We start from the raw sequence: 13,143 nt of genomic DNA, 5'->3' as shown, positions 1-13,143 counted from the left end.
ACTGGACACTGGTTCAGTCCCCACAAGGTAATACTGACAAAGTCAGCATTATCTTGTGCTGGGACACCCTATGGAGTTGAGGAGACAGAACAAAGTGCAAGACCAGATAGGAGCTTCTATACAGGTGAAATGGGTCCTGAGCTGCAGATGTATTGGGGACAATCCACCCTAGGGCATTGAGAAGAATGGGCAACTGCTTGTATGTGCTACTAAACCATGTAATTACAAAGTGACCACAAATTTAAAAATCCCCACTGTAAAATTAATCTTCCCAGGACATCAATAGGTATATTCACTCAGACTGAGATAACTCAATTCACAGTCTGAACAGCATTATTGCCCTCAATGACACCAATACATCACCAAGCCTATCAGAAGACTTAGCATCACAAAAGGATCACCATGCAGTTTGTGAGCACAGTGTGACAGTGTTACCTGCTACCAGCAGGTGGCCAAGAAACACGTCTCAGTAGGAATTTGTCTGGCCTTAACAGCAAGTTGAAAGATACTGCTGCCGGGTTTAGGGTGACCAGACAGCAAGTGAGAAAAATCGGGACAGGGGTGGGGAGTAATAGGAGCCTATACAAGAAAAAGACCCAAAAATCGGGACTGTCTCTATAAAATCGGGACAGCTGGTCACCCTAGCTGGGTTTCTCCTTGGCACTGGCAGCAATTGGTATTAACAGAGTACAGAATATGCACTCATCTATTTGAGTGGCTCTTTATGACGGCATGGCCGGGATTGGTTTACAGTGTGCAAAGAAAACAAATGGCAAATGGCACAGTAGTTAAGACCAGGACTTCAGTGTACAAACAAACTGAAGCCAGTAACTAGGTGAATAAGTTATATCTTAAGTCATTATCCCACTACTCAACAACAGACTGCTTCATAAAATCTAAAAATGGGCAAGACCTATTAGACCATCCAGCCCATATCCCAGACAACACACAATTGTTCCTTGCAGTATATTTTCTAGTGGGTTTTTTTGTCCAGTCTAATTTTAAATAGGCCAAGCTAGGAGGCTCCTATTGTTTCCCCTCGGAGATCCTTTCACAGCCTAATAGATGTTGAGTAATAGATTCCATAACCCTTGAAATAACAATTAGATTGTAAGCCTATAAATAATGCAAAACTTTGTTCTGTTCCTGTCTGTGTTTTGCAAACAAATATAATCTTACTGAAGCCCACACCAGAGGGACATTTTGCATAATATTTCAGTAAAGACTAGGAGCAAGTGAAGTTGTTTATATCTTACAGAAAACACAACTCAGGGAAACTGAAGAGAGCTGCTATACATCCTGAGGATCTGATGGCATCATAAACCACTCTTGCAGTTACCATGATGATTTGTATTGTAGGTATCTTGAGAGCTTTCCGTTGTGTCTATCTTACCCAGTACTTAATTAACAGTGAGGTTTGGGATACAAATATAATACAACACGAACATAAGAGATATCCTGCCAAATCCGGACACAGAATAAAAGCCCTAAAAGTCAAGACATTAAACTGCCAGGTAAGTGCACAAGCATCTGACTGTGAATGAAGAACAGTGACACCTTGTGGTTCTGAATCTACGGGGAGTGCCCCTTGCAGATTTGGCAGGGGTGTTCTGTCAGACTCTAGACCACTTAAGCAATAATATTTGTATTAAAACATAGCCCAGCATTTCCTAAACCCATTCACTCCTCAGTTCTTTGCTACTATGTGCATGATGTGCCACATACAGCATGCACCTCTCAAGGGTTAAATACAGCTTCACTGTACATATTTAAAGGCAGCAATACAAAATCAAGTGTATAGCAACCACCTGCTGTTTGCAACATCTGTTAAGAGTGTAATGGGTATCTGCATATAATGCCAGCTCTGAGCATTTACCTATTTAACACATTTCCAATAGCATCATTCACCGTCCCCACAGGAGGAACCAACCAGGCAACTTTCACTTATTTAGCTTATAAAGCAGTTAGGAAATCGCCTCATCACAACATTTTGCAACAATGATTTCTAACTCTGACATCTGGGAGCTGTTATTGTTAGTTCATGCACCAGGGAAGGTGCAGTTTGAGGCTAAGAAGTCTTCAGTGTTTGATTACACACACTGCAGAGCTGGAAGCCTCATGAAATAGGGCATATAGTGGATGATAGAGTTTACAACCAAACTGTAAGATCTTTGGGGTAGGGATTTTGTGTTCTGTGTTTGTACAGTGCCTAGCACAATGGGGTCCTGGGTGTTACAGCAATAAACAACAGTCTGCCAGGTAGTTTTCAGTTAGATCATTTAACCCACCTATGTCCTCTTTAAAATAAACATCTTTGTTCCATCATACAGTGTCTCACCAAGTAACTTTGTAATCTTATTGATATTCCCTGTTTCTTCCCCCTGCTATCCCCCTACTCTTTCATTACCCTGCCTTGTTGTGTCTGTCTACAGTTAGTTTGGGAGCTCACTGGAGCAGATACTCTGTTGTTTGGGAAGCACCCAGCACGTTTGGGCATGGTTAAAATCATTAATAATGTCTGGGCATCATATCATGGTTTTTTTGCTTGCGTGGGCTCCTAAGAGAAAGTATTCTTAACCAGAAAGCAAGCAATCCAAATGCATCACTGGCACAAATGTACACTCAAAGGAGCACTTTAATGTGGACATGCCAGTTGTATTACTGGTGTGCTGGAGATTAACATTCCAGCTTTCTCTTTTGCAGCCAAGGCCAGAGAGAACAGACTTTACTGTTGCGAGTTGTGATTACATCTACAGCGTGGTATAGCTCTGTGCACATAGCCAGTCTGTGCTAAAATATCCTTCTTATATTTGTGTCTCAATCCTCACCTCCTTCAACCCCTCCTGACTCACTTGTTTGTGTCATCCACCTATGGTGTCTTCTAGACTTTGGGGTATGGACTGTAATTGACTATGTTTTTGTACAGCCCCTAGCACAATGTGGCTTCAGACTAAGTGACTGGGTAATATAAAAGATGAAAGGCTTTACTGGTGGTGTCCAGCATCTAAGAATAATTGCATCACAGGGAACTGTAAGTACTTCCACCCATGAGCAAAACAGCTGTATGTTCATGTCAACAGAACTTCTGCCAGTCGTGATGGCTGGGCACTATGCGATGAATCCAGATAATGTTATAGGTGTCTGAGCTGATAACTTGTGGGGGGCGGGGGGTAGTTCAGTAGTTTTAGTTCCCTATTTCAGTCAGTTGTTGGCTTAGTAGCAGACCCAGCTTAAAGACAGCTACACTGGAAATTCCACTCAGATAGCTCAAAGCGCTGTTTCAGTTAGGATTCTGGGGTGTGGGGACACAAACTTTTTAAGTGGTGTCTCGGACTGTTTGCTAACATAGGTAACCACTTTCGCTATGCTTGACTTACACCGCATTTAGAAAGCAAGGCAAGGGTCTAACAAAATACCTCAGACAGATAGATCCACTCTTTGTGAGACGAGCGTTTGGTTTAAATATTGGTGACATTCGAGGTTTTCTCTGCAAGTAGAGAGGGATCTGAACTTCCCCAAACACTGCCACGGTTGCATCCAGGGTGTGAGCCTGGGCCCAGCTCACATTTTAAAGAGTGGGAATCAGGAAAGATAGGTGGAGGGGGGGTGGATAAGCACCCAGAAATCCAGGCACTGGGCTAAGACACCTGGATCTGCAGCACATTTGGGATAAAAGAGGCTCTCAGGAGATTTCAGGGCTTGTTTCTTCCACTCAAGCCGGAAGTAGCATGGAAGTGGCCGCTCGCCAGATAATCCAACATCTCCACTTTCCATTCTCAACCAGACCCTGGAAGTGCAGAGGCAGCATTGCAGCAAAAGTAGTGGCGGGGGGGGGGGGAAGAGTGTTAATATAATTGTTTCTAGCATCAGGAAAGGTTCCTTTTGGTCCAGGTCTGGTTTGAAGTGGAGCCAGCTTTTAATATTATCAGAACTGCTTGTCCAATGCCATGTACTCTGCACCGACCTCTCTCAGAGTACATCTACACTGGAGCTGGAGTAATTTCTAGCTACGGTAGGGTATCCATGCTAGCTCTGATAAAGCCAGCACCTAAAAACCGAAGTGTAGTCAAGGCAGCATAAGCGGTATAACAGGCTAGCCCCCCGAGTACGTATCTAAGGTTTCAGATGAAATTGTACTCAGGGTGGCTAGCCCACCCTACAGCTTGCACCATCACAGCGACGCTTCTATTTTTTTACTATGGTAGCTTAGTCAAAGCTAATTCAGGGATGTGTACCTGAGCTGGAAATTACATCCTCTGCTCCAGAGCAGACATCACCTCAATGAGTCATGGTGCACTGGTCTGCTTGGCACCTCTAATTATGAGGCTGGGTTAGGACATTATTCATAAGTCTCCATTTTCCAGCAGTTCAGTACTCAAGCATCAAAGTTCAATCAGAGCTGACACAGCATGTGGCCTGACTGTGAATTAAATCTAAGGCCTCGTCTACACTAGAAAAGCACAATTGAATGAAGTCAATTAAAATAGTAATGATAAAAAAAAAACTAGCTAAACTATTGCACTCTTCTATCATAGACAAAGCCTCATGAACTAAGGTTCACTAGAAATGGGAAGGAAAAGCTCCCCTCTCCCATGGTATTAGATGCTTTTGTTTTTCACAACACACATTTAATGGCTGTATTATCAAGTGGAATTTTGTAGGTCCTATTCTAAAGAGTTGCCCCTAGTTCATAACATTTAGAGATTTAATAGCTAAAGTTTTTATTGGTAAGTTGTTACTGCACATAGCACTTAGCACAAAGACAGCTTTTCATCTTAAAAGCATTACCCAATCCTCACAACCAGCCCTGCGAGGTAGGTAAGTAAAGGAAGCAGTGTTTCTAGTGGCTAGAGTACTGGACTATGACTCAGGAGACCGGGACAGGGCTACGCAAAGAGCACTTTGCTGGTATAGGTATACTAGACTGGCAAAGTACTCCTAGGGCGGACACCGCGCATATCATCCCCTTGCCAGCGTAGCTTATTCCAGTTTACCCACCCAAACGTAAAAAGCTCTACTGGTAAAAGTGCAGTTTGGCTGGTATAACTATGTTCACAATAGGGGCTTTTGACAGCAGAACGTGTAGGTCACAAATCACACCTCGTCACGCCCCTGGCCAACACAGCTATGCTAGCAGAAGTGAGTAGTGTAGACATGTCAATGGAGTCTCTTCTCGGCTCTGCCACTGCCTTGCCAAGTGACCTTGGGTAAGTCACTTCACCACTTTGTGCCCCGAGGATAATGATACTTACTGACTTTTGTAAAGCCCCTAGAGAGCTAAAATGTTGTACAAGAGCTAGGCAGGAATGACAGTCACGTGCCCAACTAATATAGTGCCAAATTTGGATTTACATACCGCACCAAGAGGGCTTCCAGTCTCTTCCACTAACAATGAAATAGTATTTTACCAAACAGGCCTGAATAATTTAATCACAACAATAACATACTTTTAAAAAAAATTGTAGATTCATATGCACACAACAGGTTGGACAAAAATTCTCTCCCCTTAATCCTGCCTTGAACCATCTTTAAGGAGAAGATTGAACGGTGTGTTTGAGTCTTTAAAAAGTTACATATGGGAGGGGAGGAGGGCTCAGGGGACTGCATATGAAACAGCCTTTTGCCTCTAGGTCACCATTTCAAATCCAGCCCAGGATTGGAAGGTATTACCAGTTGATGGCTGTTCTATGGACTATGATTACTGTCTATATTACTAATCATTTGCTCAGTGCTATACAGCTAGTGAAATAGTTGTCCTTATCAGGTACTGATTAGCCCCCTGTTTATCAGTCTCAGCAGAGACCAAAGATTGAATGGCCACCTTCTGACCCCCATGGGAATCACAAAGGGTATGTCTTCACGACCCGCCGGATCGGCGGGCAGTGATCGATCCAGCAGGGATCGATTTATTGTGTCTAGTCTAGACGCAATAAATCGACCCCCAAGCACTCTCCCGTTGACTCTACCTGTGCCTCTCGCGGTGCTGGAGTACAGGAGTCGACGGGAGAGCGCTTGGGGGTCGATTTATCACATCTAGACTAGATGCGATAAATCGATCCCTGCTGGATCAATCACTGCCCACCAATCCAGCGGGTAGTGAAGACATATCCTTTGTAGGGTGTTCCAAGGGCTCCAATCTCCAGCTCTGACAAACTTCACCAGCTCTGAATTCACCCACACACAATTCTGATGTAAATCACAAGTCTAGATGCAGCTTTTAGTCCCAGCTCGGAAAGGCTGAGGTGCACTTTTATAGCTTTCCAGGAAAGAGGTATTTAAAAAAAACCAAGACAGCTAACTATGTGCAACTAAAGCCACAACACAGAGCAAAGACCAACACTCTTTATCCTATTGTACCTCCTGTCCTCTCCCCCATAAAAATAGGAGAGAAAACCAGCCTTGCCTTTCAGGTTCTGACATAGACATACAGACATTTTTTGAATTTGATTGTAACAAATAAGGTGTAAGAGGATTAAGTTATGAGGGTATAACACCAAAATGATATAAAAAACTTAAACCAGATTTTTTTCAAACATTCTCTGGTCCATTCAATGCACTGCTAGAGGCAAGTTCTTTTCCATCTTCATCTATGTTATCACCTTTTACCATTTTGTCTGGTTTGTTCCAATAAAGCAAAGCTGCCTTTTGGAGACGTAATTTAAGCAAACACACACACACAGCAAGTAATGATGACTGAATCATTGCTACCATGTACTGCATAATTGCTACTCCACAATGGCTCTTTATTGAGGTGGTCAACTCATTACATAGAACTTTGTCTTCAAAACTGTTGCTCTGATCTTCCCTTAAGAGTGATGTTTGAGGTAGTTCACTAGCACAGGTGGGATCCCCAGTTGATCTATGGCACATGCGCTGTTGGTCAGTTTCAGAAGCTTCCTGACAGCCAGCCTCGACTGAGACATCAAGGATTTTGGATGAGCTGCACAAGAAGGGGGAAGGGGGGAAAAATGACTGTAAACTTTCAGGACATTCAAAACCTACCTTAAGCAAAGAGATCACCTAGAATGAGTCTCTCTCACAGCACACTCCTCATGCACTGTAATATATATTCTGCTTGGCTTTTGACCAGCCATAAAGGGGCTGACAACTGCAACATTTTAAATGAATAAATTGCATTGCAATGCCACCTGGCACCTGGGAGCCATATCGATGGGCGTATCATGGATGATGATAGATACTGTTTCACAGTGGCATTCCCGAAGGCAGATGGGCTTGTGTGGTTCAGGTTACATAATGCAAACTGGCTCCGTGTTGTGAATTTTAATAAACTAGAGCAATCTGATCGTCCGTGACAACGACATTTTGCTCTAGATGGGTAAAATTCAAATGCTGCTGGGATACATCCTTTGGCCACATTCTCTCCCCCCCATTCCCCCAGTCATATGGTCACACACCTATAAGCTCACTGAGGCGTCTGCCTGGCATTAAGGTACTGCATCTCCATTCCACTCTATACACAGGCGGCAACTTGTCTGGAAACCATCTTCTTGTTGTAGCTTTTCCCCTTTCAGTTTTTTCCTCAAAGGCAGGGGCATGGGACAAGCTCCTTGCTGTGACTGGGCTACTCAACATGTTAAATGATGAGTTTAGCTATGGGGGTTTCACAAGGGCTGTACCTATACTGACAATTTTAGGGCAGTCTCCCACTAGTACAAGTGCAGCTCTGTGGGATAAGCACAACAGTGGGAGAACCAGCCACTAGCACTACCACTGGCATCACCTAACTTTGCTGAGAGCATGTTAGGTTGGTAAAAGTACCAGAGCCCTGTCTACATGAGTCCTCCCACACTTGCTACCAATAGTGGAGCTGCACTGGTGGCAAATTCTGTTCAGAAGCACTTTGAGGAGAACATCAAGAGGATGAAGTTAATATGTCTAGCCATCCTCTTCTCCTCCACCCCCATCTTCCATCCCTCTCCTCCCACATTCTCTTTCAGATTCTGGAAGACCAAATACTAATTGTTCCTATGCATATTTCTACTCCTCCTGCTGCCCCCTCCACAAGACACTAATTGATCCAATGTCTGTACCAAACTGCTGATATCACCGTACCTGTTCCCCCACTTTGGCATCTGATAATAACAGGAGGTGGGAAGGAAGGAGAATCCCAAGTATCAGTTTGATTTGATTCCTGGCCATAGTGACTTTGATCATCTTTTCTTCCCTCAAGACTCACCCTTACTCCTTGCTGCGGTAACATTTTCTGCAGTCAACTCAGTTGGGTTGTGGCAGTGGAAATTTTCAGACCAGGCTATATTGATGAAGGAGAGGAAGGTAACCTTCCTTTGTTTTAGGTACTCCATGTACTGAAGATTTGGTGGTGGGAGAAGGAAGGGAGGGAGTTAAACAGCTTTGAATGCAGAGGAGTCTTGTGGTGAAGCTACTACAGGCTCATTAGCTCTTAATATGAAAACTCTAGGTCAGTGGCTCTCAAACTTTTTTACTGGTGACCCCTGTCACATAGCAAGCCTCTGTGTGCGACCCCCCTTATAAATTAAAAACACTTATTATATATTTAACACCATTATAAATGCTGGAGGCAAAGTGGGGTTTGGGGTGGAGGTTGACAGCTCGCGACCCCCTGAGGGGTCCCGACCCCCAGTTTGAGAACCCCTGCTCTAGGTGATGGTGAGATGGAGTCTTGTGTGATCTACACTGACAGCTATGTCACCAATGGCCTTATCTCTAAACCGTACCTTCTTTAGCAGCAGGGGAGGGATAGCTCAGTGGTTTGAGCATTGGCCTACTAAACCCAGGGTTGTGAGTTCAATCCTTGAGGGGGCCATTTAGGGATCTGGGGCAAAAATCTGTCTGGGGATTGGTCCTACTCTGAGCAGGGGGCTGGACTAAATGACCTCCTGAGGTCCCTTCCAACCCTGACATTCTATGAAGTTTCTGAGAAGCTCTTGGGAAAAGCAAGCAACATTGTATTTTAACCTGATCAACCAATAGGCAGCTAGTAGATTTAGCATCAGTTCATTTTTTTATCCTGAAGAATGCAACTACTTCTGGGGTGAAAAGTAGCAGTTACTAGCTGCCAGCAACACCACCCAACAGGTTAGGACAGGAAGTGAAAAAATACTGTGCCCAACTGAAACTCCAAGGACATTCAGGCTAGCAAAAAGCCCTTACTCAAACTGATCTCAAGTTGCTTTTTTGGAAATTGGCGTACTACCCAAGTGATGTACTATCAAAGCTGTAAGGCTAGTGCGAGTTTCCAAATCTATGGCAGTGCATACAAGTTACCTCTTTCCCTGATCAGCAGCGCCAATGCCTCACTATTCGGCGAGATCTTATCTCCTGCGATGTTTGGTAAGTACACATTGGCTCCAAAATCAATGAGCAGTTTTATGAATTCACTCCCACAACCATGTCTCAGGCAGATTTCAAGCACAGTCTTGGGCTGCTTGATTCGCGCGATCATTTTCTTATCAGTGCAGTTGTAATTGGGATCTGCTCCATAAAGCAGCAGTATTTTAAAACACTCCAGATGTCCATAGACCGCTGAGAGATATAAAGGGCCAGAACAAGCTGCAGAGTTGGCAGCCCACTCTGGGACTCTTGCTTTAACATTGACTTCTGCCCCATAGTCTAAGAGTTCTTGCAGAATGCTGACATCTCCATCTCTAGAGGCTGTGAGCAGTGGAGAACAGTTATTGTAGATGCTGCCGGAAGGACTGGCCCCTGCCTCCAATAGTGCTTTAACACAATCTAGGTGGCCATTACTAACAGCAGTGAATAGCGGAGTTTGCGCTTTCACATCTAGACTGTCCACTTCTGCTCCATGGGCCAAGAGAACTTCTAAACTTCTCAGATGGCCCTTTGAAGCTGCTAGGCGAAGTGGGGTCCCAGGTACCCCCCAACCACTTCTGCTGTTAATAAATGTTTTGTATCTGTCTTGGCACAAGAGTTCATCAAGAGTTTGATAATCATCCTGGGACACTGCTTGGTTCAGATCTTGTCTTTCTCCATTATCGTCTTCATTTTCTCTGGGCTGGAGCATGGAGAAGATTTTGGTTATATCCATTAGATTCATTTTTGATTTGTCTCTTAAGTATAACTCTCATCATGAACTGTGTAAAGCATGAGATCTATGGAACAAGAAACAGGATTAGGAACTAGTTCTAAAACCAGCTTCATTCTCCGCTCCGGGGAATCTCAGACTCAAGTGGAGAAGCATAAGGACAAAATAATTGATTACCTTATAGTCATTCCTTTCTCAGACAAACACTTACATTTATTCCCACACTGATAGGTCAGAGGAAAACCACAAAGTTTTACGACAAAAAGATCTGGACCAATGCTCCAATATGAGCATGGGCTATGAAACCTCAATCTACCTACACCCATGTAGGTATTCAGAAAGCAATAATCACTGTGGCACCTACTACTAATTCTTATCTTGGTTTTGTATGGATTTTTTGAGGGTGAAGGAAGAGGGTACTGGATTAGGCATGGAGCTAGGATTCACAAGACTTGGCTTCAGTACCCTCTTGTTGTATGGCTCTGGGGAAGTCACTTAAGGCTAGATTTTTGGAAGAGTTCAGCATCCAACTACTAAATGAGGCAGCTACATTTACAAAAGTGCTCAGAACTCACCAGCTCCCATTTTTCTTAATGGAAGTTGTTGGGTGCTGAACAATTTTGAAAATCTGCCCCTTAAGCTCATCGTGGCTCAGCAAAGACCATCTGTAAAATGGGAATAATAATGCTTAGCCAACAGCTACTTTTGCAAAGCACTTTGGGATCTAGATAATGTTCTCAAGAAAGCTTAGGAGCTGGCAGTGTTACTGACATTTACAGGTACACTAGACAACCAACCTGGACATTTTTTCTGTCTTGCAATTTTTAAGTGACTGGAATAGCCATGTTGTATTATTATTACTATTATTTAAAAGAGAATTGTAGCATTAATTAAAAATGAAATTCTAATTAAGCATTTTCAGAAAGGATAGTAAGGGATTTTCTGAATTAAATATACAAGCAGCTGAATCTCTTACAGCAGGGGTTCTCAACCTTTTTTTCCCTGAGGCCTCCCCAACATGCTATAAAAACTCCATGGCCCACTTGTGCCACAACAACTCATTTTCTGCATATAAAAGCCAGGGCCGGCGTTAAAAGGGTAGAAAGCAGGGCAATTTCCCGGGGCCCCACACCACAGGGCACACCATGAAACTAAGTTGCTCAGGCTTCAGCCCCAGGTGGCGGGGCTCAGGGTCCTGGGCTTCATCCCCATGCAATGGGACTTCAGCTTTCCGCCCACTAGGCCCCAGTGTGTCTAACACTGGTCCTGCTTGACAGACCCACAAAACTTGCTGGGGACCCTGGACCACTGTTTGAGAGCTACTGTTTTACAGAGCAGGTTTTTCCTATCCCTGAGCAGGGCAGCAGAACCAAGCTGCATTTACATTTGTCTTATGGGCAGGGGAAATATCTGACAATTGTTTCTATTACACAGAAGCGGTCATGGAATATGGAGATTTGCCATATGGGATCAGTCCATTGATCCAGTTAGTCTGGTATCTAGCCTCTGCCCTGGCCAATTCCTAATGCTTCTGAGGAATGTGAAATCCCCCACAATGCACCTGACCAGCTGTGAAATGCTATAACTTAGGGAAGGGCAGAAGGAATTCTTGACACATTCCAATCCAAAAGCATCTAGAATTTCCTCTAACAGAAGATGCGTCAGTAACAGCTCTATCCATTCCTTCTCCTAAATGATTCCTGCAAATACTTTTATTAGGAGCTGAAATTCTCTATTTGTCAAGTTAGCTGCATTATGCAACTAGTCTATTCCTGCAAACACATGACAAGAACGATGCTAACAATTGGATGATACCCACTAGCTTTGTATTAAGAAGTGTATCTACTTAGATGTAAACAACTGGAGACTGGGGGGGAAGGTTAGCACCCCCCAGCCAAATAATTAGGGATTGTAATAGTAAAGGAAATGCTGAGTTCGGAACAGAAGCTCATTTATCTCACTTTATTAAAAGCAGACAAACTTAGTTATGATCCAAAACTATGCATTAAAATGACATTCAACAGCTGTCATTTTATTATTTTTAACTAAAGCTCCAATAAAAAAAACTAGTCTATGCCCCGATCTAAGGAGGTTCCCATGTACCATTCCATCTTAGCAGCTACATTTTCTGATTTGGTTGAATAAGTTTTGTGGCAGTTTGTGAATACATGAATCTGTTGCGTCTGTATCTTCTAAACTTGTTTCAAACAAACAATTACCCTAAGTTAATACAGCAATGAAGCCTTGGCACTCTAGAGGAGAAACAGCATAAAATTATACACAACTGATTTTTTTAAACATAGGACTTGATTTGAAAGGAATGCACAGCTATACTTAAAGGAAAAGATATTGAAAACAAAGGATAGCTGTAATATTTACTAATAAATCAATGTATTAGAAGAGTGTGCAAAAGCATCCATGCAGTGACACTTTGATAGTGTAAATACTGTAGTGAGAAATATATATTTCATATAATTACTGATCAGAATAGCCAAAAATGAGATAATCGTCTATACATTGAAGCAAAACATGCGCATGTTTGATCTTCAGATAGAAAGAGTTCAGTCACAGTTAATAGAGTATAATACCAATACTACATATACTTACATATTTAAAGCTGTGGTTACCAAGTTACTTGAAAGTTGCCAAAGCTGCCTGGCCATTATTATGTTGCTGTCTTACCTCTGTGAGGTAGTTGATGCTCACCTAGTGCCGTGAAGCAGGCAGCTTGTCCCAGTGCTAATTCTCTTTCACCTTTGAAAAAAAGAGAGAAACGATCTTCCCAGGAGGAGAAACCTCACGCAGGAATGGGGCACCAGCTCTGTAGAACTGGAGCAACGCAGGTCGTCAGGCACACAGCTGAAATGCCACTAGCAGGGATAAAGGCCAGGGCTCGAGCTAATTTTAGCCCCACAGGCGTTTTATCTTACTACTTCCATTCTTGGAAAGTTCTCACTGAGAAGGGTAAATTTAGAGGGGTGGGATGGTGATGCTTTTAGGGGATGGGGGGACAATCAGGCAGATGCTGTGGAGGGTTGGAACCAAGATATGAGCACAGACCAGACACACACAATACATTTGTTTCATTACATCCCCTC

General features: G+C 43.3%; 2 protein-coding genes across 2 annotated transcripts in view; both read right to left on the bottom strand.

Moving 5' to 3' along the window:
• AMER1 (APC membrane recruitment protein 1) overlaps positions 1-12,931 on the bottom strand; it is a 57,568-nt gene extending 44,637 nt beyond the window's left edge. Inside the window, exon 1 of the mRNA XM_042851024.2 lies at positions 12,653-12,931. The gene's annotated coding sequence lies outside the window, so the exon portion shown is untranslated. The remainder of the gene's footprint in view (positions 1-12,652) is intronic.
• ASB12 (ankyrin repeat and SOCS box containing 12) lies at positions 6,713-10,088 on the bottom strand. Its single transcript, XM_024112463.3, is given in 3 exon segments — positions 6,713-6,940; positions 9,268-10,064; positions 10,066-10,088. Coding segments are annotated over 3 exon segments (954 nt in total). The 3' UTR covers positions 6,713-6,806.
• Positions 12,932-13,143: the final 212 nt, after the last annotated feature.

Source organism: Chrysemys picta, chromosome 9 (assembly GCF_011386835.1).
Source record: "Chrysemys picta bellii isolate R12L10 chromosome 9, ASM1138683v2, whole genome shotgun sequence".
Classification (NCBI taxonomy): domain Eukaryota; kingdom Metazoa; phylum Chordata; order Testudines; family Emydidae; genus Chrysemys; species Chrysemys picta.
The sequence above is the reverse complement of the archived record's forward strand: the minus strand, read 5'-3'. Positions and strand labels throughout refer to the sequence as shown.